General features: G+C 38.6%; 1 protein-coding gene across 2 annotated transcripts in view; it reads right to left on the reverse strand.

Annotated features, from left to right (window-relative positions):
* FBXL17 (F-box and leucine rich repeat protein 17) overlaps positions 1-26800 on the reverse strand; it is a 303097-nt gene extending 276297 nt beyond the window's left edge. The window contains exons 1-4 of one of the 2 annotated variants that reach the window (XM_075527088.1): positions 25763-26798; positions 14476-14598; positions 11823-12080; positions 10984-11115 (exon numbers count right to left, since the gene is read on the reverse strand). In XM_075527088.1, coding sequence (XP_075383203.1) covers positions 10984-11115; positions 11823-12080; positions 14476-14598; positions 25763-26527 — 1278 coding nt within the window. In that variant the 5' untranslated portion in view covers positions 26528-26798. Of the gene's footprint in view, positions 1-10983; positions 11116-11822; positions 12081-14475; positions 14599-25762 lie in introns of both variants that reach the window. The other variant, XM_075527089.1, reaches the window with a different exon arrangement.

A 26800-nucleotide genomic window follows, 5' to 3' on the forward strand; every position in this document is an offset into this window, starting at 1 on the left:
CAGACGCAACAGAACTTTCAAATGGTTAATATGGGAAAGATTAAAAAATAAAAAGTTAAGATACAAAACAGAAGAAAGGAGGAACACTAAGTTAAGGACTCTGGGAAAAATACTGAGGCAAAGCTGCACATTGCTCTGAAAGGCAGAAGAGGATGTTCAAGATTAGCTACAGTAAGTACAATGGTACCTGCCTAGAGCCTGGACAGAGTTTCTTAAGCATTAGCATTCTGGATAAAAAGAACAATGACAGTAGAAAGACCATAGCAAATTCTACAGTAAATAAGGCCGGAATTTCTAGGATGATGAAAGCACGTAAAACGTGGAACACCAAAACCAGGTTTAGATACGGATGACATTTACAATGAAAAGCCTTCAGGTAAGTGTAAATCAAAAAATTTATGCATCTGGGGCACTGATATTGCAGTTCAAAAGTTACAATTTAACCTTGACTCAAAAAAGACAGTATTTAGGATACTTTGACGAGTTCATTCTCCATGCCCACTCAATTTGCCCTGTAATGCATGTGCCAACAATGTAATATTTTGCTGTACGCAACTACTTGGAAGAGCATCCCAAGATATCCATGAGAGAACATGAATATATTTGTTCTCAGATACTGGCCACTATAGCAGCATGAGAAGAGGGAATGTAGACATTTGTGGAACTTACTTCCATTACACCTAACTGCATACAAGGTTTGATCTCTCATACTTAAAACTTTAAGCTCTGCAAAGTTACAGTCAAGTTCTTTGAGAAACAAAGTGTTTTCATCCAGCCTCAGAGATCTGACAAGTTCATTTTTCTAGCTTCACAGAGATAAAAAGTTCAACTGGAATTTGCTGGAACAGATGATATAAACAAAGATGCTTGTCTGTCATACATTATTTTTACATAATCTTGTCTTTGTCCTACACAAATAAAAGCGTATTTGTATTACCTTGATGAATGCAAATTACCACCATTTTAAAATAATGATACTGACAGTTTTCAGGATTTGCTTCACAGCATCATACTTGCAACCTCTTTCAGTAAGAAGCATCACAGCCCACTGGGAGCAATATTATCAGTTTTGATTTATTGCTATCTTAAGTGAATGGCTGAAGATTTTTATCAAGTACAACATGGGTCAAGATACTGACTTAACAAATGAAGAACTACAAGTGATTCATCTGGAGTTTGCGAGCGGCCTCTTTGCCGCAGAATATCACTAGATTAAAAAAAAACCCACACAAAAAACAACCCATCCCCCCAAAAAAAAACTACAGAAATCAAAGATTTTTGTTACAACTGAATTTAGGTGACTTTATTATCTAGCAGCACACATTCTATTAAAACATATGTTAGTGGAAAGATTTTTCACTATAGTATCATGGCATTCTGTTCTTCACTAAAGTAGTGCAATAATACTTGGACATTGACCCAAATGGCAATTAAATATGAATATTTCAAACAATCAAAAAGGCTCCATATCCAGCTACAAATCCCTGGTCACCAAGTTTTTAAAATAGATTAAAAGCTCAAATAACTTGTTCAACAACAACAGCAGCCAAAAAAAAAATCCCACCAAAAAAACCCCAAAACAAAACCACAAAAAACCCAAACAAGTGCCTACACTTTAATTAAGCTAAAGATCTATTATGTCCATTAAAATTTATTTAAATCTACCCTACATAATCAAACTTAAACATTTTGCTTAGTTCAGTAACAATTTATCATTTCAGTAAGCAGATTGAAGCATAAATTTTATAAGAAAATTTATTAATTACTGGAATCCAGAGGAAAAAAATATATAATTTCACTGCATACATCTTTTTCAGTATAGCAGTTACATATTATTACAGGTTTTATAGCTTCAGTAAAAGCTTCTTTTGAAGGCAATGTGCTATTGCAACTTTCTATTAATTTGCTTTTACTTACATTCATTCTTTTTACATAAAATACTAACAGGTCAAATTAGACAAAACACAACAGTAAAGAAATTGTATGGGCATCTTCTGAGCTAATTACATTTTACTTTCTTACTTACATCTACTTACTGCTAATTACATTTTAACTTTCTATTTGCAGTTTGACAGAGCGCTTAATAGAAACAAAACATTACATGTTCTAGAAATACAGAAATACCCTATAATACTGCCATTGCCTTCAGTGTGTATTACAATATACAATGGCTCTTTCAATAACTATACAGAAAGCATAAAAATTGAGTTATATTTAAAACTCCCACTTTGCTGCAATTTGCTTGTAGGTTGTTTTCAGGTTTTCCACATTACCTCCATCCATTTGGATTTTTAGTACCTGAATCTTCAATATTGAGAATATTATTCATTACAGTACTTTGTAGGTTTGGTGTACAAGTTCGCTAACATGCCAGTCATTAATGTGCAGGCATGAGCAGACATCACTTGAATGTATAAATAAACATATTTAACCTGTTCTAAAATTGTATGCAAAATATATCAACTGCAAGCGTCAAATGAATAATCATCTTATTATGTTGACCAAAAAGTAGAAAAGAGTTCTGCATCAGCCACTTTTCCACCCCTATTTTATTCCATCCCTCAGTTCTTTGTCATTATGTTAATTTACAGTGTATCTACTACACATTTTTATACATAAAATATTCATAAGTGGTATCAAATTACAGCCTAAAGAATTATTGTAAGTGCTATAACACCTAATTTTATATAAATATTAAAATTGAAAGTTTTTTAAACTGTAGAGTAGGTGGAGCCATTAATCAAACCACATGTAACCTAACAAGAGCCCAAAAACATAATTAATGCAACAATATATTACAACTGCAGTTCTTTGTTGCTTTTAAAACGTAAATATACACACACACACTGTACATGACAAGTCAACTCACAACATCGAATAGTTGGTTAAAGAGCTCAATTAATGCAGTACTTGTTTAAAAAAGAAAAAAGCACAGAGTAGTGAAACCATATAGCTGACCTTATTATTAAGCCATCGTATTTACATGCACAGTCAAGCATTTGAAAGGGGTATACAACTAGCTTTACAAGAAAATTAGTCTGTACATTTTGTTTCTGCATAGTATATAGTATAAAGAAGCTGCACTAGCATTTATAAAGAGGCTGAACTCGGGAAATTGGCAATGGGACATAGAGCCATTCACTTCTACCAGTGGCCCAGGTCTGTGGTAACTGAAGTTAAATCATTTGACAGATGGTCGGTAGTTTTTATGAAATAAGCTGGTGCTTTCAGTCCAGTTCCTGGTGCTTTTGTGATGTGGATATCTATCCACTATCACAAATGGGTACTCCCGTTGGCAGCCACAGTAACGATTGAGTGAGCATGGAGACTGAACAAGCCTCTTAACCCTTGCTAGAGGTCTCTCTCTAGGTCAGGGTTTGCAGCACTTTGGTGGGGCAGTGGGGTGAAGCTTGCACTGCTGCTGCTGCTCACGCTGTACCTGTTTAGTGGACAAAAAGAGGACTTCAGTTTCCAATGCTGTCAGTCTGAAGAGTTTCACAAACACTGAATTAATGTTAAAATTGAATTTTCTTTCACCTGCTTAAATACAAAGTTTCCCCATTGAAGACAAATATTCGGAGGGGGGAGGACGGGGGATAGAAATCATACAAAAAGACGAAAGCATTACCAAAGGCTAAAAATAAACAAGAAAAAACCCACAAAAACCCACACCCTGCAACTCTTGAGTAAAATCTCCTCCTGCAGAGATAAGACGTCTTTTGAACAATACAACTTAGAAAAATATTTTCAATATAACTTAAGGTACTGCATTTAAAACCCAAAATGTGGTGTTAAGCATTAAGCTGAAAATTATTACTTTAAGGGGCTCCTAATTCATCTGACACCAAGGACTTAACCACAATTAGTTTGCCCCCCGACACATACCCTTGAAATATAACTGAAGAGCGAGACACTTGAATTACTTTTGTTTTACACTATTAAAAAATAAAATTAATGTAGTAAATAAGAAAATCCACACTCTTAGACAAGGGTGCACATAAAATAATTTGCTTCAAAAAGCAAAGTTTCCTGTGTTGTATGCCTAAATGCACAACCCCAGAAGACACATTCTTTGCCTTAAGAAGCCACAACTGCGAAACTGCATTGCAGAAGGTGGTATAATCTAGGAATAAGTAAAATGCAAATCAAGGAACAATAGTTGGTTTTCTCCAAGGTTTCGCTCAGGATCTCCAGCAGCGGTTAGTTTCAACTCATTCACTTTATACTCAGTATATCTAGTATAGAACATAGAATAGTTTGGGTTGGAAGGGACCTTTAAAGGTCATCTAGTCCAACCCCCCTGCCATGAGCAGGGACATCTTCAATTAGATCAGGTTGTTCAGAGTTCTGTCCAACCCGACCTTGAATGTTTCCAGGGATGAGGCATCTACCACCTCTCTAGGCAACCTGTTCCAAGATATATACATTTCCACCATACGCTCTTCAAACTCATTCTATTTTAAAAGAACACAAAATATCCTACAAAGTCCCAAAATTCTATCAGTTTTCTCCTTCCTCTTTGCTAATATTTAATGAACTACACAAAGCAAACCTCTTCAAATGCTTCAGTAAGAATACACATAACTACACTGCAAGAGTCAAATGCTATTTAGTTGAGTAAGCTTTGTTATACTAACATTCTGAAGACATTTAAGAACTACTTAGACAGCAATCCTGGCAGCTGAACCAAAGAGAAAACAGGATCTGTGGAACCAGCACAATATTCAGAAGTTATCTGCTGTGTATCGGTAATTCACTACAGCAAGGACTGAAAGACCTGTTACCACGAGAAAGTCAATACCGCCACCTAAGGGTGACCACAGCGTATTATCTTTATTGCCAGAGTATTTACAGAAACATTTATATAGAAAAGAAAAGTCTGACACCTGCATAGTGGTTCAAATGCCTTTACAGCAAATACATATTTATGCACGAGCACACATTATTCACTTTTTTCTTCTATTAACATCAAATTTGGCATGAATGTCTTACCGTAACTGTATTACAGAAGCTTCCCAAATCAAAATGCAACAGTTCTAAACAAACAAACAAAAAAACCCCCGAAAATTATCAAACTCTGAGAAATAAGGTTGTATCCATTAGATTTCTGAAGAAATGATCAAACCATTTTATTTTGTTGTAAAAATGAACAAAGTGAATGTTTCAGAAGAAAAGCTTATTGAAAGGCTAACTTTCTGATGCGGCTTTTAATACTGAACAGACATCTCAAAACAGTTCTCATGAAAGCATGTTTTCCTGTATCTCAGCTTAGTTTCAGTATAGTTACTCAATGCATTTTTAAAGCACTGAACATTCTTTTTACAGTACATTAGTAGTTTTTGATGCATACATAACATGTTTGACAAACTAAAATACAAGAGGGACTTTATCATTACTAGAGAACACTACCAACAATGTAATCTGTAAGGAGTCTTTCCTTTACAAAGCTCTAATTTAATACTTGACAGAAGATGAATCATCATTGTCCAAAGCTATGATATACAGTAAAGAAATCAATCTCAGTATTGGCATCATCCTTAATATGCATGCATTTAGCAAGTAAGTAGTCCTATGTGCACTCTGTGTCTACAAAGAAAACCAGCAACACTCTCCTGGAAACATGAGGTTTTAATTAAAAAAAAAAAAAATAGAAGGGGAAAAGTCTGGAACAACTATAGCTCTCTTCAAAACCTCAAAACAATGAAATAAGCTAGTTAGAAAGTATTTTGAGAAAGTATTCACAAAGAAGCATAGGAAAACAATCCTTTTTCTGAAATTTCTCCAAGTGGAAGAACAGTTGTAAGTAATTATATGTAAAAATTGAAATAGTATATGGAACGGGGGGGGGGGGGTAGGGCAGGGAAATCACACTCTGGGAATATTTTTCCCCAAAAGTCTCCTTCATTTACTTGTTACCAGTGAAAAAGTTATTTCTATATATTCTAAACTTCAGTAGTTCACATGATCAGATGATGCGCAGTTCATTCGCCTCATAATACTGACTTTTCTCCTCAAACAATTTGCCTGGACTAAACTCAAAGCAAAGTACTCCTCTCCACGTTTGCCCTGTGTCATGCACAAAGGCCTTTGGGCACACTACTGAAATAAGGGGTTTGTAGCTGACATGTATGAAGAAGAAGAAAGAGAACTGCTTTCCAAAGTCAAGGCCGGGGGGGAATATCAGTAAAACACATAAGGGTAAATAAATCAGAATACACTATGCTGTGATTATTCAGAAAACATGAAAATTAAGTTTATTTTGTCCTATAGATTTTTATAATAGGTTGATTCCAGTCAATGCTTTAAAAGGGTATGTTAAGAATGTAATTATATGACATTAAACCGAAATGTTTGTTTTAGTCTATCTTAATTCTTTTTTTACTGAAACTAAAAAAGTGTATTATTCACGTATCTTAAGCATTATAGCTTCTATGAGACGTACCATCACTGTCAACATGAATTTCTACTCTGTATTATCTGCTACAAACTGCAAAGGTGGGCAGAACCCTAGCAGAATACTCATCTTTAAAATCACCATTAAGTAATTATATGTAAAATATTTACTATAGAAGTGTTCTCACACATCGAGTGTGGAAAAAACGATTATCAAACACAATGGCAACTGGGCCAAAACTTGGTTATCTTGAAATGTCCTCCACTCACAGTAGACACTGTTCCTGGACAGAGTTAAAAGAAAAACAACTAGAAACGTGAACTAGAAACATGGTCAAGTTAGACTATAACCATCTTAATGAACGTATCTGGGAACCATCAGACAAACAATTTATCTTTAAGCCACCTACTTCACAAGATCATTTTATTGGAAAGGGAGAAATGCTCCCAGCATTCCAACTGTAGTAGCTTAGTTGAAGTATTATTTCCCATCTACCCCTAAACAAGCTTGAAAAAGCGAAAAGAGAGGAAGGGAAGAAAGCATAAAGATAGGAATTATGTCATCCTGTTATAGTATCTAAAACTCCATCTTCCTTCATCTTTAGAAGCTCCTTCTCCTCATCCACATCTAATTCACCATGAACACACACATGCTTGGTGGAATAGGGAGGTACAAATCTATAACTCCCACCTGCTAAGTTTCAGCAACCACTGTATTATAATTTTAGCCACTAAATCACTCAGTTAAAGAAAGGCAATGAAAAAGAAATCAGTGTGTAAAATCAATGTAGTTAAGCAGAGAAGGTTTTTCCCAGCTCTAAAATGGAGCTCCAAATCTAGGTCTATTCTATTCATAATGAGGAAATGGAGAGTTTACACACTGATTGTACAAAATTGCTTCTGGGGGCAATCCTTCCCTTTGGGTGCACTGTATTCACAAACTTATTCTGCATCTCTCTATGAAGTCACAAAACCTTTAAAACCTTTTAGGGCTCCATTCTTCTAGGGAAGGCTGCAATGAAAAGTGTTAATTTTCCTTGACAATTCAGGTTAAGTACAGCCCCACTCCATGTCTGAGTACTGCATGTTAGTGTGGAGCAGTTCTCTGATTTTTCAGCTGAAGCTATGTACTGGCAATCTGGGGTGGAAGGACAAAAAAGGAGTTGGTAGAAAGTTAACAGTGAAATTAACCAATTCATCTTCCACCAGCTTCATTCACATTCAATGTTCATATGAGGCAAACATGAAAGTTACACTCATAGCATTCAATTCCAGCCATGACCATAAAATAAGAAGTCCAACTAAACTCAACCAAGAAACCAGGAAATATCCTAGTTTTGTCTGGACAGAGTTATAATCTGTTCTTCCATTTACACTGAACTTCTGTTAGATGGTTTGACTGTATCAGACTGCCTGGGGACAGATAAGGAAAGACAGCTCAACATACTGGCATACTTCATAAGTCCTGCAATTTTATATTTTTTTTTTCACTAGGTTCCCAATTTGGCCAGCATGCTTCAGAAAAGAGGCTTTGCATACAATTACTCTTCCATGCAAAGGACAGAGGAAAAATAAACATATTTTGAGGAGATACAAATCATAAGCAGTTATGCAAACCACCACCTTGTGTTGTTAAGTTAGCCTTGCAATGTTAACTTTTTCCTCACACATCCTTTGCACTCGTTCATTATTTGCAGCTTTCACTTATTACCATGACATAATCAGCATTTCAAAGAAAGGAAAGGGTTTATTTTTCTGTGAAATGTCTAGTATATTAAACAATCAGAACATAAATTCTTCTTTCTGTTTCTGCTCAGCAGTCTGATAATGGAGTTACTTAGCAACAGATGAAGCAACTGAACTGTGTTGCCTGATCCACATTTCACTTTAAAGTAACACAAAGGCATTATTTAGCTGCTGGTTGCCTCTGTATAGATGTATTTTTGAAGTATAAAATCCATTAGACTGAGACAAGCCTACATGAAAACCCAGCCATCATGTACCATCTATAATGGACTACACATTTTGAAATTAATAGAAATTGCCTGTAAGAGTCACATGATTGAGCACCTCTGAAAAAGGAAGAAACAAGAAAATAAAAAACAAAACACAGTCTCAATTTACAGTATTTGCACGGAAGCTACAGAAGCTGTTTAAAAAAGGGCAGGGGGCAGGAGTCTTCTTCCTATAGCAGACTGACAATCTATGAACTCCAAATACACAAACCAAGCCCTTGTATGTCAAGTACACTTTTCTTGCCACAGAATATTTTGATTTCAGAGAATGAATACTTACTTATTTCAAAAACCACACACACACACTTCCCCCAAACCACCTGCTTCACCAAAACAGTAGGAAGTAAGATGTGCCACAGCAAATATTAACAGTGGTTGTATTTTAGAAAGCAGTCTTAAAAACAAAAGTTACCCACAGAATTTGACATATCAAACAGTGGATTATCATTTGTCACCAACTATTACTCCATTTTAAGCTAACACTGCAGCATTAAACAATTCCTACCTTTTTTTATTTATTTTGGAAGGTGAAAATTTTTATTTTACAACTGCGTGAGAACTTCTTACAAGTTGTTTTGGTTCATCACATAAAATTACACTTCCAGCAAGATTTGAAAGTCTCTTGCCCATAGCAAGGGGAAAGCACATCAGTTTCTGTAGCTTTGTCATCTAGTGGAATCATTCAAGTGTTATTTTATTCTAAAGATTCAACACCCTGGAGTTCATAATAGCTTTATGACTTATTTCATGTTTACATTTCTAGAAACCAAGACTTAAGGAGCTGAATTTGGACTTTACAAAGCTAAACCAACTTTGCCACAAGTTTATTTTTTCCTGAAAAATAAAGATTGGGCAGCAGCTTTAAATAAAATTAGACATTAAAAAAAATACATTCATGAAAAATTGTGCAAACAGTTAGTTTTGATAAGTCACTTGACAAATCTTCAGAAGTGATGAAATAATTAAAAGAAGTTTACATTTGAGAGTACATGTTTTTGTCTTATTTCCAATTAAAAATTAATGTCACATTTCCAGTAATGAAGGCGACCAAATAAAGTGCAAGTGAAGAACATCCTTCCTGATTATCTTAAAAACAAGAAGATAATTCCTATGTCCCATTTCAACTGAGAACTTAGATGACATTTCAGATAATAAAACCACAGAACTTTTAAGTACTAACAATTGTAATGTTAACTTCTTAGGTTACATTTCAGACTATAAAGAGAATTAAAACTTCAATGGCAATAAGACGTATCTATAATGAAGGCCAAATAAACACACCCATATTTTCCAATGATCATGCACTTTGTAGCATACAATAATCTTCAAGTACAATTAAGTAATCTTTCATGTACAATTATGCAAAACTTGAATATGCACAACAAGTTTTTCCTCTTTCATTCAAGGATAAGTAATACTTTGAAATTCCCTACCTTTCTCCAGTTAATTTTTGCAGGAGTATGCTTTCCTTCCAGGTTTCTCAGAACTTTCATTTCTGTTTTTCTGGTTTTTTGGTTTTTTTTTTTTTTGTTTTTTTTTTTTTTTTAATTAAAATATCTTCCATGTATTAAGATAAATATTACAAGGACTAATTTTGACAGCACTCAAGATTTTGTTTTGATAAGGGAGGAGGGCACACACCCTTTTTTCTGCATTTGAACTATTCTGAGATCTCAGTTTTGGCTATTATCTCCTATTTCTCAACTTCCTACAATTCTGATCAAAACCAATAAATGTTTGTTTGGGTTTTTTTTAAACAGAAACCATTCTCAAACGAACCATCTTATGCATTACTATCTGTTTGTCTACTTGAAGCCAAGTATCAAATGATTTTGAGTACAAGGTATGCTGTTTTCTTACAAACGCAATTTATTTGTTCCAGTCCAGCAGTTTTCAAACTAAAGGTTATAACCCTGACATTAGCTGATAGTTAAGAATTCAACTGCAAGCAATTTTTTCTACTTACTTGCAAGAAAAATAAAATAAAAAAAAAAGCCAGCACTCTACTATACCATTTAGTAGATACCAGCTTTCAACATTAGAAACCATCATTTCAGAGACTGCTTATAATTAGGACATAAGATAGTTTTATTAGTCCTCAACAACTTCATTCTACTAGTACAGGCACACTACTCTACTGCATCCTGATGAGAAAGTGACATACTTCAAGAGAAGATTATTAGAGTGTATTATTTGTAGTCAAGAACCCAACCTCCAAAAATCTTTTAGTTTAGGTAAGTTTGCACTTTTTACCGTAGAAAAACATACTGGTATAAACAAAAGAAACATTCCATATGGACTAAGTATTTTCCTACACAAATCAGGCATCTCCTGGAATGTCATGTCAAAACCAAAAGTTAATATGTACCTGGAATAGCATTAGCTTAACTTGTACTTTGAGTCATCTTCTGAGCCATCTCTGTAGAACCTACTTTTCACAGCTAGAGAACATTTTTAAGCAATTCACCGCAAAAAAGCATCTATTCAGAAGAAAGTTTTAAACAGACACAAAGCAAGAGAAAGATTTGACAATGAAAACGCTGTGGGGGGGAAAAAAATAACGACATGTACTTACTAATTTGTTTTCTTGCATGTATATTCTTTGCAACTTCAGACAGCCTTTAGCTATAATGATCATTCCTTCATCCGAGATCTTGTAACATTGCCCAAAATGAATGTCTTTCAATTCTCTGCATTTTGAACCTAGCTGCAATTAATGAAATCAAAGCAAGTATTTAAAAATAAAGGAAAAAGACCAAAAGGATTTGACTGAACTGGAGAGTTGGGAGTTAAGATTTCTTTCTCCTTCTCAACCCCCCTTTAAAAATTATCTTTCTTTACAGGTTTTGTAAGTACTACACACAAACAAGAAAGATTATAACTACATACATGACAAAATTAAGTTGCTAACCACAGTCAACAAAATGGAGCTCAAAGCAGCACATAAGAACTAACTTATTTATTGTATATATATATATATAAGTAGCTAACAACGCCTGTACCATTGACAGCGTATTTGATTTAACATAACTACTTCACAGCTTACCCTAAGTGCTCCTCTAATACAAGAGAGACAGTTGATGAAACCTTCCTGCATGCCTAACAAATTAAGATCTCAGTCACCTTCAGCTTTTATGATGCAAAAAAGAGTTACTTAAATACTGATTCCAAATAGCAACTAAGCTGAGGAAAACTCAATCAGCCAGAGGTGAAGTACAGGATGTCAAACTGGAGACTTCATTACAAAAGGGATCATTTAATCCCTGGATTAAAAAAAAAAAAAAGTACGTACAGTCCCTAGAGAACAATTGGCAATTGGCAAGAAGGGTACCTTTTTCCATGTCCCTTTTTGCACTTAGTAAGAAGTTGAAAGATACTAAATTTACAAAAGAAATTTGTGGAATGGATGGTTACCTGCTTTAGGCCTTCATCAGTGAGTCTGTCTTGATTGCCTACGTGCACTTTCTGAAGAAGAGGACACTGAGAGGCAACTGCAATAATAGAGGTGTCAGAAAGCTGTTTACACCTGTAGGCAGTATACCTTAGGAGTCCAGGACATTTAATTGCTAATATGCACACTCCTGTATCAGACACATTGCGACAATCAGAAATATTGATTTCAGTAATATTCTGGCTTCTTGATGCTATCTTTTCCAACAGCTCATCAGTGACCTGCGAAGAAAATCCAAATATTCAAATTTAACTTTTTTCATAAACATCTTTAATTTCATTAGCACAAAAACTACTGTTTGTGAGACGCATTTCAATAAGCTATTGGGAGAATGAAAAGATTTGTCTTGCAAGATAAAAGCATACTTGTATAATCAGTTTTACAGTTATCTTTAAAGAATTCTGCTCCAACACTTGGAGAGATCTTCATATTTTAGACATAGAATTCTGCATCCTTTAGAAGACAAGGATTTGCTTGCCCTTTTATAACAGCACTCTACTAATGTACCTACGGTAGCATTTACAGAAAAGTAAAGGGTTTATATGTCTCTGAAATGCCACAGGTTTTTACTTAGGCTTTGGTAATCATCCAAAACCAGGTGCCAGCAGACAAATACAGTGATGCAGGTAACAACGGTGGTCTTAACAATGGAAAACCATCACCTAAGGTAGCAGTGAGTGAAAGAGATGAGAAGGAAAGAACACAGTAACAGAAAAAAAGCTAATTAAAATCCAAAAGTTTCCTCCTGTTATTTGCTCAGTTTTAAAACAGAATACTTGCATATTTTAGGTGTTAGTATATGAAAGACCATTAAAACAAATACATGGACTCTTTTCCCAGAGCTCCTTTGAAGAAAGAAGATTCCATCCACTTTGTACCTGTACACATTGTAGTTAGCTAACATGCCAATACTTTTAAGAGAAGCCAGTCCTACAAAGCAGGTAAGAAATGTAAGATAATCTTCATGCTCAAGCTTACAAGTTAAAACAAAACAAACAAAACCAAAACAGGTAAGACAATACATAGAACTCCCTCACTTTAAAAGTCTAGTTTCAAGAAACCTGATGCGACATATGACAGAAGTCTTTCTAACAAAACCATTCAGGAATACTTATCTACCACTTAGCATAGATGGGATTTAGCTTTAAGCCTGGAGAGGGCAAGAGAGCAACAAGAATCCCTTTTGTTTTCCCCTCACACAGCTGAGAAACAAACACTTTATTTGCTGCATTCAATCTGTTTTCCATTAGTAGTAAGCCTAATATTTTTTCTTGCTATTTCATCAGGCAGCTGTTAGCTAGAAAACATGCCAAATTGCAAAACAAAACAAACCCCACAAAACCAAGAACACCCAACAAAAAATACGAACACCCCCCCCCCCCAAAAAAAAAAACAACCAACCAAAAAAAAAAAAACAACAACAAACCAACAATAACCAAAAAAACCAAAACCACCAAACCTTCCCTACACACGCAGAAGGATAACATTTCTCCTTAATATTGGTTTAGGAACTCAAAAAATTGGCAAGATAGGTTTCTTATGGCAATACCACAACTGATAAGCTTCAGTGAGATCCCAACATACCTAATAGGCAAAACCATTAAAAAACTTCGTAGTAGAAATAAGGCTACAACTCAAGACAATGAAGAAGAAAAACTGATTTGACATATAGTACCTACAGAGCAAAAAGATGGACCTCTGGTCTGAGCATGCTTTGAGTCACTCAAGAAAAATCAGATAATCTGCTACATAACATATTTCTGAACCACTGTGGAAAGGTTAACTAGTAACTCTAGAAGCAAGAGAACTTGCATGCTTTCTTATGAATTGGTGATCTGAAAATAATATTCCATGTACATTCTTTATGTCCAACACAGATGAGTTCATGTTGTTGCTTTTTCAAATGGGACCCTCCAATGGTTGTTGCCCTGTACCCTATATTTTCATGAAACTCTCAAGAAATTGTTTTATAAACCTCTGCAAGTAACTAAGTAACAAGAAACCTAAAGAGGGTGGACAAACAACATCAGCATCCTTAAAGTTTTCCAAGGAGGAGAGTTACCCTGAACAATCTAAGGCTAGGCTCTGTAAGGATCTCACTAAATAAAATCCATGAATCCCAGACATATTTAATTCTGGTATCGGCTAAAGACCTAAAAAGACACAATCTGTCTTCTGATCAGTAGGAACCACATCAGTTGAAGAAAAATTAAAGAAAATTTAAAACAAACAGAGCACGCACCAGTTAGGCAACCATTCTTCAAACCAGAGCATCCTCAGAAAAGTTCACGTACGTCTTTCAATTAATAGATCTGATAATTCTTATGAACAGAACTGCCACTACCTGATGCAGACCTGACACAAGTAACCCACAATTCATCTCAAACAGCACTTGTCCTCACACTGTTTAACAACTGATCTCAGTCAAAAGAAGCTACATTCATATGAGTTAATCTAAGGGTCCAGATATTTTCAGCCTCTAGTAGAAAAATCCCTGAAAGCAGACACATCACCATTTTATGGGTTTCTTTTGTTTACCTTTGGTCAAGAGTACAAGTTCTGAGAACAAATTGTGAGTCATTAAAACACAGCTTTTCCACAATGACACCTTCATACCTGTTGACGACTACTGAGATCCAGTTGCTTCCAAAACTGAAAATCTAAACAGAGGTCACGCCAATATTTGCAGACTAATGACGCTGAAAGGCAACGCTCATTCAGAGATAAATTGGAAAATATCTGTAAAGAAAGGGAAAAATATTTGTCAGAAGTAATCATATTTTAGAGACAGAAATATTTGATTACTAACCCATCTTGTAAGAGACAGAAAAGTATCAGCATGCATTGCAACACACAGTTCTAGAACTTGCCCCCAGCTTGGTTAGTCAAGGACAATAACAAAAAAACCTGCATCCCACAACAGCTAATGATATTAGTAAGTCATGTTAGCACAACCAACAACAGAATGTATCCTACTTAAGCACTCATTTCTTAGACCAAATTTCGAATGTGCTTCTAAGGTGGTGTACCTAAAGAATTACAAATACAAGCATTAGCTCAATGTTATTTGCAAGCCATTTAAAAAGTGTTTTCATTCCCATTCTGATTCAGATAGAAAAGCCTTTCCTTTTATTTTTTAACTGAATTGAAAAGAAGAGTCATAGAGGTATTAAGACATTAGTCTTGTGGGAAGGAGGCATGGGATGGTGAAGCAGATCAGAAGAGCAAGCCAGTGTCACACAAGGAAACTAAGCAGAATTAGCATTTTATACCCCAAGGTTTTGAGCACTTTTTTGCAGGCTGCAAAAAAGAATAAACTGTAGCTTTATGGCAGGCTCATAAATTGCTGTTACATTTATTATATTCAGCCCTTCCTCGAAGTAGTGTTGTTAATAAATATAAAAAGAAGGTCTGCCAAGAGTTACATATGAAGGTACCCTATAACCACAAATGAACTTTAATCTACACGTCATCCTATAATGAAAAGACGCAATCATGGCATTAAGATACCCACGCAGGAATACAGACTGCAAAACATGACACAGTCCTCCCACTCAACTGATGAGGACATCAACTACTAAGTAGAAGCACTGTAGCCAATCTCAGGCAACGTGCTCAAGAAAATCTGAAAATGTTGGGAGAGCGTCCATAGGAAAGCACTGAGGCCTAGAAAACATTCAAAGAAAAGACTAGGCCTGTCTAACCAAGGAAAAGGGAGGGCAAAAGGGGTAAACAAACTAGAGAGAACAACACTTTCATCTTCTTTGTGTGGATAGGATAATTAGTCTCAAACTGATGACAATGATGCATTAGAATATAATACCTAGTAACTTACAGAATTTCCATCATTGGTGGTCTTTAGAACGGACTAGATAATCAACTGTCAACAATAACAACCATTACTGCCCCCTTGTTTCTAGGACATGGCTTAGCTTAGCAGTTCTAAATATGTATATCCCTATAAGACCCCTTGGCGAAGGGGAGTTGGTTGACTATTCCTAAAAAAACTGCAAAATACAGTGAGGGGGCAGGAAGGGATCAAATTCACCACCTTCTGTAAATGCTTGCAAGGTTTACCACTCCCATCTTCTTACTCTAGCTATGAAGAACTCACAATCTCTTACATAAGACTCCTCGCAAGTGCTGAAGGACTGTGCATGAACCCTGTCTTCCTGCAGGCCTTTCCTTGATCATTACCAGAGTCAACAGATGTTTCTTCTTAGGGAATCAGTTTAACACGGGCAGAGAGAAGTGCGGATGAAACAATCAATGCCTGCTTCCTCTCCACAGTTCTTTGTCTGTACTGGTGAATCCACACACAGAGCACAGAGGTGGCTGTGATCAGCACCCATAAGTTACCATCACCCCCAGCCAAGCAGGGAAAAAGCACTAAATAGTAAGTGGTAATTTGGCATCTGATGTTCCTACTGCAAAAGTGTAATTCTAAGCATTAGAAAAAGATGACAGTCTGATGATTCTCAGCAATTCTAAGTTAGTAAAAGCAGTAGGAAACTTCAGTTCCTACTACTAGTATGAAACAGAATATTTCAACAGTTTCAAAAACCTCTGAAGAGAACAAGGCAATACAATCCACATTATGTTTAGATGGACATCAGACTGACTCCAGTTAATACTAAGAAAGGATGCGGAGGTCGGCATTATAAAATACTTTAACTAATCTTTGCTACATTGGGAAATAAATATGCTTATTTGTGGAAATACCACCTTCACTTCAAGAAACAAGAGCTTGCAGTTCTTAAGAAAACAGCAAACACAGAACAGGAAAGACTGTTGCTAAACCCACTGCCACTGCGAATATGAAACCTCTTAAATAATTTTTGTTCCAACTACCATCATACCAAAACCTGAAAGCCCTCACAAATCACAGAGGATCTACTGCTACTACTTTGCTACTGCATGAGACACAGCAGTAGCAATGCTGAAACAAAAAAGAAGCAAGTTTGTTTCAGTACTTGACACAAACAGTATTTCTGCACAGACAATATTATTCTGGAAGAAATGTCTGAAAGCATTTGTGGTCATGTTTTAGCCATGCTGTACTTAACTCTAGCTGCAGAGACAAGTAAGGAGTGTACAGGTGTTGCAAACTGACTTCTTGAGAAACAATCAGAGTGAAGACACCAGGGGGAAAAGCAGCTGCTGACAGTCATTGCAGAAGTTCCAGCATGGACAGGAGTAGCCACAGGTTCAAAGACAAGGCCTTGCTGGTTTTGTTGTCTGCAGTGGCCAGAAAAGTTCCAACTATAAAAGGATTCCTAATAATACTATGTAAAACATCAGTTTCTCTTCAGAGCTTGCAGTTGTTAAAAGAAGATGTACTGAATTACACTAAATGAAATTTAGTAGCAAAGCCTACACATATTCCAGTTTTGTGGCACATCATCCTTATATTAAGGGATTACCTTAGCTGTTGGTTAAAATGCTACATTAATGCACAAAATACTACAACTCACTCTGATGACCTTCACCACCCTTTAATTCCGTTTCATTCTCTAGATATATACTGATACCATGGCAGCCTAATTGTCCTGAGTTTTAAATTGTTTTCTAATTCCCAAGGCTGTATAAGCACACCTGAAAGTGAAAATCATTCCTACCCACAAGCTTGTTCATTTAAATCCTGCTTATGATAGATAACTTTCTGGAGGCAGTGGGTCCACTAGTTAGAACATTTAATTCCTGAAAATTGTACTCAAGCATGTACACCTGCATGTCCAATACTCACTTTTTTCCTCCTCAACACCCTGTATAATCCTCCTTGGAAGCACCAGACACTGAAATATCCCTCAGCACTCTCAAAAGAAAAAAAAATACAAGTTTAACAGTATTTTCTAGATGAATTTCACACTTTTTTTTCCTGTTGAGGAAAGCAGAGTTCTACAAAACAAGCAAACAAAAAACCCTACTCATGTTCCTTGCTCGCTCTCATCGCACCCTCTTTCAGCTCAAGTTCCTAAAACAGATGTCAGTGCCTCCTGCTTCAACCTTTCAAGTGATAGTTAAGATTAGTGGGGTTTTCTTCCTCTTCAATGGATGCAAAAGACTTACTGGGCCTCCAGGCTACAGCCTATTTAGGATCAACACCCATAACGTTCAGCTCATGGCTTTATCACACTTTCCAGATACAGTCAGTTCCTTAATGTCAAGCTCTTGCCTCGAAATAAGTGTTCACCCAGACTCATTAAAGACCACAGTGAAAAGACAATCCGAAAATGCAATGACCAGGACAGCAAAAGTCATCTAACAGATATAGCTAGCTTTCAGACAGACCACATTCAATCTGCTGAACTCAATTCAAACAGTCCAATTTTATGTTTTGACAGATACAACCATATAAATCCCTTACTGGAGAAAATCCATGCAAACAAGTTGTTTTACCTTTAAGCAAAACACAACTAATTCCACAGTGCTATCTTCAGTGTGTTTGCACACGCCTGTGGCAATCCACAATTCTGGATTAGGTGATGGTTCGATTGATTTTAATCCAGCCAAATGAAGTTCTTGCACAGTATACTTCAGACTGTCAAAAAACAGTGCCTGACCAAGTTTTGGGGTTTTCTTCAACTTTCTGGAATATTTTGCAAGACAATGGATGGGAAAGGGAGGAAGAAGCTGCTGATTATTGAAAGATCCAACCAGAGAAGCTAGAAATAAAAGTTGTTCTGTGTAATTGTCTCCTTTACCACTAAGTCCCTATGTGATGGGCTTCAGACATTACACCCTTAACACTTCCCCACTGTTTCTCCAGTAAATGTATGCTAGATATTTCAAGCGGCGTATCCAAAAAGGACTACTTTGAACTTTTGTGCTAAATGTTAGCATTTCGGGGCAGGGGACACACACGACCGAACACCCTATAAATTCCTTTCATTACGAGATTAAAGATAACATTTAAATATCGTAAATCCATGTATTAAACTTAACTAGTTTATCTGTAAATATTCAATAACTTTTGCCTTAAACCAAGTTCCTCAGACAAAGTTCGATCAAGTGAAGGAGATACCTAACTGCACTTCTAATCAAAGGAAATCATGAAGTCACTCACACCTGTGAATGTTACTATGAAAAAAGTACAGTACTAGAAAATTATGCATGTGTTTGCTGACACAATAGCCTCAGCACCAAGTTTTCCAAAATCAGGAATTCACATTACACAAATCAAATATGAAGTAAACATAAGCATAACTCAAGAAAGAACTTTAACTTATCAAAATACAATCCTAATTCAAAAATAAAGGACTTAAAAACCACAATCAAGGAGTTAGAATAACTGATTGCACAGATTTAAGAAGCTTTTGCCTTAGGAACAGAGGCAAGAGAAGTCAGTTGATTGCTAATACCACTCTTTAAAGATACTACTAACTTGAAGAACAAGTTACAGCTTTATGAACATGAACAAAATATAGACCATAGGCCCCAGGGCAGAAGAGAGATTATAAAAGGTGAATCCAGGCATCCCCTATTTCTGTCCATTGTTTTCATTTGAAAGACCTTTCAATATAACTAGAAGAGTAAAGATTGCTGTGAATAAAGCTTTCTTTTCTCAATAAAAATCTTTTGTACCCAAGAAGAATAGATATCTATGAAATTGTTTTCATTACATTGTGTCAGCTAGATTTGTTTTGAAACAAAAAAGTTCATGGCATTAACAACAACAGTACATATAAGAACATTAAAATGTAAATTCAAACACGTTATGGTGCCTAATAAACTTCATACATTCGTTCTTGGAAAATTGCTCATTTGTTTCATCAACTGGGTGCAATTTTTTTCAGCAAATAATTGAAGTTTCATTATCAAAAATAATTCTAAAGTACCATTCAATAAAAGGAACATGCTTAATACATGACATCTTACTCTGAACTGTTAAACACAGTATTTGTTAATTGCAGGCATACAGAAGTTAAGCTTCCAGTGGTTTTATGTTTATGGAAGGTTGTTTAGTTCTATTTCAGAAAATTAAAGAGTCATCTATCAACAGAAGACAAATGAAGGACAGAGAAATACTTGCTTAGTTTTTAAGAGGTTTCATCACTTTATCCACACATAACCTCAACTGAATAAGGGAAACATGAATGATTCATGAGCACCTGAGTATATGAAAGAGATATAAGCACTCAAGGCACACACCTCTGAAAGGAGCCTCAGTACACCCATAAAGGGAATCAAGTTAAAAACCCTCTTGTGACTAACAAAAACGTGTCAGCCAGGAAAAGTGATGGCATGTTTTCACATCACAGCCAGGATTCTTACGGCAAGCTGCCATCAGTAGGAACAGTTTACTGGTCTCCTACTCCTGGTTACCTGAACTTTTGCGCTGGATTTAGTACTGTACCCAGAGAGTCTTTTCAGGCAGCTGATCCCGGGGAAAAGTTTTGCAACGTTAGATTGCTGTCAGATTAGCCAGCTGAATCAACTCACTCTGCAATTGCACCATCACTCCACAGAGCACAAAGCTAGCAGCAGGAACTTGCAGCCAGAGGTTACAAAAGGGAGACAGACACTGCCTTTGACAGCCACTTGCTAACAGATTGTCTCAGCTGTAATGCAAAACACAACCTTAGTTTCTGTCTGTAAGAAATGACAGGAGATGCTGATACCATACCTTTCCTACTAATGGAAAGAAAGGGTTCTGACGAGTATCTTTACTTGAAGGAGCTGATAAAGTTTTACTCCCAGCCACCCAACTGTCCTCACTAAAAGACACCTGTGCTGCTTCTGAATCACCACAACAGTTCAAAAACAGAGACACTAAAACATACCAAAATTTGTGAAAGATCAAACACACATCAGGCACCCTGAACAAAAGAAACAAATAAATGAATAGGAAATGAAAGCAAGAGTTACTTTTAATTTACTTTGCATTCACACACTGCACCACTTGTAATCTATTAGTTTTCTCCATGTAATAATATATAGTTTTAGGGATGTAGACCAAGCCAAGCAACATCTAAACAACATTAGGAAAAGTTTTATCGGCCATGGGGGGTGAGTGTCAAGGCATCTATCTGCCTTCAGGAAAAGCAGAAATTTCATTCCAAGACATTTGTCTCCTCCATCACATAACTCATTCTGTACTGTGAAAACCTACATGCTTACACAAAAGCCACCTTTTCTCACACACCTGTGGAAAGCAAAGTACCTATTTACTTTTATAATTCTGCAACAAATCACAAAATATATCAGGACATCTTTCAGATCTTTATCATTGAAATAAAGTCCATATGATATCTTTGCTTTTGTTACTAGTCTACTGGCACACCTTTCCTTCACTACTGTGCCCCTCAGCTGCACTTCCAGAAGCTCAGTAACAGCACAGTGAAGTTAAAGCTGGTTTGCTTCCCTACTGCAATCACCAGGTGACAGTGAGCTTCATATTAAAAAAAAAAAATGGTGCTGTGTTATCTATTGCTACAGAAAAAAGGAGTTCAGCATAATAATTAAGATTGAAAGAAAAGAACATTTACCTCCACACATCAGCCACAAAGTCTCAAAACCCTTTCCATTTTTCTCAGTGCTATAGCTAAAAGTAAGGCCCAACATAAACTCTAGACAGGATAAACTGATGGGAACACCAGCATAAGAAGGAAAGAATGACAGTATTACAACAGTGATTCCATGAACTTGTGGATGAAGGCCAGTCCGAATGATGTTATTATGATGCCTTTGCCACCTGACTAGGCCAGAAAAAAAAAATGACAGTGCAACTATAATATGTGCATCCAGTCTTTTCAGGCATAAGTTTATTAAAAATAAATGCCAGCATTCAAAAGTCAGAAGGCAAAACAAAGGTCTAGCTCTGGTCTATCAAATCCACTTCATATCACTCAGATAATCTTAAATGCAGTACTAGTAGCACAGTGCTAGCAGCGCTGCATTTAGTATCAACTTTATCAAAAGCAAACATGTAAGTTATTACAGCAGCAAAAGCAAACATGTAAGTTATTACAGCAAAGGAAGAATGAGAAAAATAAGTAAAAAAAGTTGAGTAAAGATGCAACAAAAGGAGCCTGTAGTGCCTCAAATAATAATAACACATTGATGAAAACCTTAAGTTAACTAAAATACACACACATGCTTATCTTGCCTTCATAGTGCATTAGCTCCAAGCTAAAACTGACAGGGTCTCTGCTTTATAAAAAGCTTTATAAAAAGGTTTATGCTTTATAAAAATAAAGGCAGCAAACAGAAAGAAGACATCAAAAAGGTCATTTATTCTAGACCATTCTCTGTTTTGAAGCAAGTTCAAGCACACCTAGAACACCCCTGATAAGGACATCCCCTTTGTTGTTAAAAAAAGAATTAATAAATAAAAATCCCAACTCCTCACATAACCTCTGAGACGGGAAACCACCTTTGCCAAGACTTAAATGTTCTCACACTGTGTCATTTTCCAAGTATCTCACCTAAATTCCCCTCACATCAAATTAAGCTTATTATTTCTTTTTATTTGACAAAGGACAGAAACACAGTCGAACTTTTTTATCAATTTTCTTGTAACAAAAGAGTGCATCTCAGTCTTCTTTCTGAATAGAAGTGTCATTCAGTTTGAACAGAGTCTTCCAACTACCATCACAGGCCATGATTTCCATGACCTCTAGCTCTCCTTTGATGCCTCTCCAATTTGACTGTGGGTTTTTTAAGGAGACCCCAGTAACCACAACCTAATGCAGTACTCGAGCAGAGGCTTTAAAAGCACTGAGCACAGCAGAGAACTTCCTTTCTGTGTTCTACATGCACAGTTCCTGTTAATAGAGCTCAAAAGGAAATCTGAAGTGTTTGAATCAGCATTACTAAGCTCACTCAGTCTGCAGACCATTTTACACCAGCTAACTTTTTTGATTAAACAGCAGCACTGCAAAGCAGTAACAGGTACAACAGGAAAATTTATCTCTGCTTTCCCAAAATAAATAGCAGTGAAATTGCAGTAGGCACAGATTTGTGATATATAGCTCAAAGTTTTAAAAACTTAGTGATATATAGCACAAGATTTTGTAATCTTCTGCACTGCATGCTTACAAACAGCTCTCATTTTTTTTCATTCACACATCTGTCTACATTACAGTCAAGTTGACTGATCTATAATTCCTTAGTTCCCCTCAGATTTTAAAGAGAATGGATTTAAATTACCCTTTACTTAAAGGCAATCACCCTCATCTACAAAGCTTAAAGATGAAATTTTGCCCACTGTATAATACCTTATTCTGATACATATTTCAGTGATCAAATGAAAAGCAAAACAACATATAAGCTTGTTCAATCTGTGGAATTGCAGTTCTTTTATCCCGCCATACTGACAAAGAGACCTCTTCCCCACCCAGGGGAACAGGCTCAACTGGCACGTTGCACTACTAACTTCCCGATTCAGTAGGGCCCATCCAATGACCTGCAGGCCAAGGTCAGTCCGACAAACCCTTCCATCCAGCCCGGTATTCTTCACTTAGGGGACACTTAACAACTGCTTAACAGAACAGCACCTGAGCAGCCCATGGCAGCTAAATGGCCAGCTATTACTCAGATGTTTCTTTGGGCTTGTCTCCAGCCCACATACAGACAGACACAGGTGACAGCCACTCCTGCACTAGCACCTGACCATCAGGAGGTCACAGAGGTGGGAATCAAGGGAAAGAAACATAAAAAAACCCAGGACCTTGCTCCTGAGACTTCTGAGGATGGAATCTCTTGTCCTTGTGTTAAGGTTTGTGTCTCCACTACCTACAGTGAAAAGTTTAGTAAAGACTTCAGGTATATTTGTCTCCCACCCTCTCATAATAAAATGGTACCTTTGGAGAAAGGCTTATATTTGAGATATTCTATCAAAACTCAGCATATGAAGGCCTTCAGGCACCTGTATAACCCAGTTAACAAGATGCCTTGTCAGAAGTCTGAAGTCAAAAGTCCCATAACAGAATAGGATGCTATGGAAGGAGTCACCCTTCCCCCCCCCGCCCCCCCAAAAAAAACCAACCCAATCCATACATCTAGCTAAGGACTGAAGCAGAAATTGGGGGTGGGGATGACATAATAATAATTTAAAAAAAAAAAAAAAACAACAGGTGAGTAGGTTGGTTCCAGCTGCTGGAGTTACGGGCAGGCTTTTTCAAAAACACTGCACAAGGAGCTGGACTACAGGGAGACTAAAGAGAAAAAATTATTGGGGGAGTTGGGGAACATACCAAAAAACCCCCTTGAAAGTAGAGATGCAAATGAGGTAGTGTCAATATGAAATAGCAAACCATATGGAAGAAATATTTAAACTAGTCTACAGGTGAGATGGGCATGACATACCTTCACTATTAAAAGAATTAGTTTATGGCAGAGTTGCAGATCGGTATTTTTGAAAAAGTGGAACTGAGTACTAAAGTAACCACAGAAAAGTACTCGTGCCATTGATCAGAAAAGGTGTTTAAGCCATGCTAATCAAGTGAGTCCCTTTTCAAATCCTAAAACAACAGAATATCAAAGAAAAAATTATCTTTCAATAATAGTGGCAAACAGATGGATTATTTTTTTAGAAGAACTACAAAACAAAGTTTCAATTCCACAAATCATGGAATAGATTAATTCAGATATGATAGTTCATGAGTTTTAAATATTTGCCAAAAAGGAATTTGAATAGTGCATTTATGAAACGTGATATACCCTTACTAACACATTAATATGTACCGAAAAAAACCCCACACCCAAACAACAGCAAAAAAAACCCCCCACCAAACCAACTGAAAACCCCACAGAATTAATTTTATGTGTGAGACAGACAAATAAGTAGATTGTTATTGTCTGACAACAGAGTAACCGAAGTACTTTCTACACTGGGGTTGTACAACTAGCAGTATACGAAGAACAGGAAGAGTCATCTGTCTCACGCTCCTCCATTATCATGCCCTGCTTTAAGTTTAGCCACCTGACCCCAGAGTTAACTGTTGTAATACTGAAACCCTATTCCCCAAAATTTAAAGACACACTCGCATCAAACTATGGAAAACATCACAGGCTTCAGTTCCAGACAGACTCGTCTTTTCAGCTAAGAGTCAGCTGAAGAAAGTCAGCATACTGACTAGATCAAGTGAGTACCTTAAAAATGAAAAGTCGTTCTCAAAAGAGAACAGTACTAACAGAACTGGAAAACAGTAAAAGTGACAGGAAAGAAAGCAAGACTGTTCTTTGAAGATACAAAGTAAGAGGTTATGAAAGCATGTAATTCAAGAGGGCTACAAATACTTAGTCTGACTGTGAAACCGGTAAAGCCAAAATTGACTCAAAATGCACAGTAATACAAGTTCTTTTCCCAACCAACACTGAAAACTTGTCTATGTAGTTCTGACCTGCACAGAAGCACCAAATACAATGATTGTCCCCCCTGCCGAGTACTCCATCAGTGACAGAAGCTACCAGTGAAGGACACCTTACGAAGTTAACAGGTACGAGTCAGCTTTTGGGGCAGTTTTGTCTGTCTTCACCTCCAGTTAATGACTCACAACGCCGTTTACAACAACAAACCAAAACAAAGGAGAAGAAATACCCAAACAAAAACAAAAACCACACCCTCAGCCCTATTTATCTCCCAAAGGCCAGGTGAGCAAGGTCGGCTACTGGCGTACCCGCGGTGGCTGGGGCACCGCACTTCCCGGCGGGCCGCCCCGCTCCCCCCAGGCCCGGCAGCCGCCGCATGTGGCGGTGCGGGAGGCGACGCGCGACCCCAGGCCGGGCCGGAGGTGGCGAGACCCCTCAGGGCACGGCCGGCCTCCTCGGCCCCACCGCCTCCGACAAGCCACCGAGCCCGCCCAGGGACATAGGCACCCCCGGCGGCCTCCCCAGGGGCAGGACACCGCGCCCCCCGCGAGGAGGGAGTAGGCCCACCCGCCGTCCCGTCCCGACCCACCTTGAGGAGGATGGAGGGCGGCAGCTGGTTAATGTCCGGGGCCGGCGGCGGCAGCGGCTCTCGGCAGCAGTCGCCGTGGTGCTCCAGCGTCTCCTCGCAGCCCGCCTCGCCGCCCCTCTCCTTCTCTTTCTCCCCCTCCTCCGGCGCGGGGGACGGCGGCGGCGAGGCGCGCTGCCCCCCGGCGCCGCTGTCCCCGGCGGCGCCCCGGGCCGGCGCGCCCCCACCGCCCGCCGCGCAGCCGTCGGCGGCGGGCAAGGCGCAGAGCTGCGCCTCCCCCGGGCACTGGCAGGCGGCGGCCTCGGGCTCCGCCGCCGCGGCGGCCGCGCAGCGCGGCTGCTTGCAGGGCGGGCAGGCGGGCAGGCCGGCCCCCTTGCGCTTGCACACCATCTCGGAGGCGACCTCGCCGGGCGGCCTGGCCGGCCCCAAGAGGCCCCGCACCGGCGAGGGCAGCAGGCCCGAGAGGAGGAGGCGCTGGCAGCGGCCCCGCGGCTCCCAGGCGGCGGGCGGCAGGCGGAGGAGGCGGCGGGCCGCGCGCTGCTCCGCGGTGGCGAGGGCCGCGTAGGGCGGCGGTGGCAGCAAGGGGTCCCCGACGGGCAGGGGCTGCTCCGGAGCGGGCGAGCTGGCGCTGTGGACGATGAAGCAGAGCATGCAGGGCCCGCGCAGGAAGCAGCTCCGGCTGCGCGGCGGCACCTTCCTCCCCCGGCGGCAGCGGCGGTCCCGGTCTCGGCTCAGGCTGCTTGCCTCCTTCGAGAGCAGGTGGCCCATATAGGAGGCGGCAGAGGCGGAAGGGCCCGCGGGGTGTCACCTGCGGGAGGCGGCGGCGGCGGGCCCTGTCATGCTGTCGGCGCGGGGGGCAGGTGGTGGGGACGGGACAGGACAGGACAGGACGCGTCGGCGGCGCTGGTTCCGGGACGCGGCGCCGGGAGGGAGAAGCTTCCGCTACCGCCGCCCTGACCTCCCCCGGGGGAGGCGAGGGGGCGGTGCTCCGCGGCTTGGCCGCCGCCCGGTGGTGCTGCCGCTAGCGGCCGGGCTGGGAGC

Source organism: Mycteria americana, chromosome Z, assembly GCF_035582795.1.
Source record: "Mycteria americana isolate JAX WOST 10 ecotype Jacksonville Zoo and Gardens chromosome Z, USCA_MyAme_1.0, whole genome shotgun sequence".
In the NCBI taxonomy this organism is placed as follows: Eukaryota; Metazoa; Chordata; class Aves; order Ciconiiformes; family Ciconiidae; genus Mycteria; species Mycteria americana.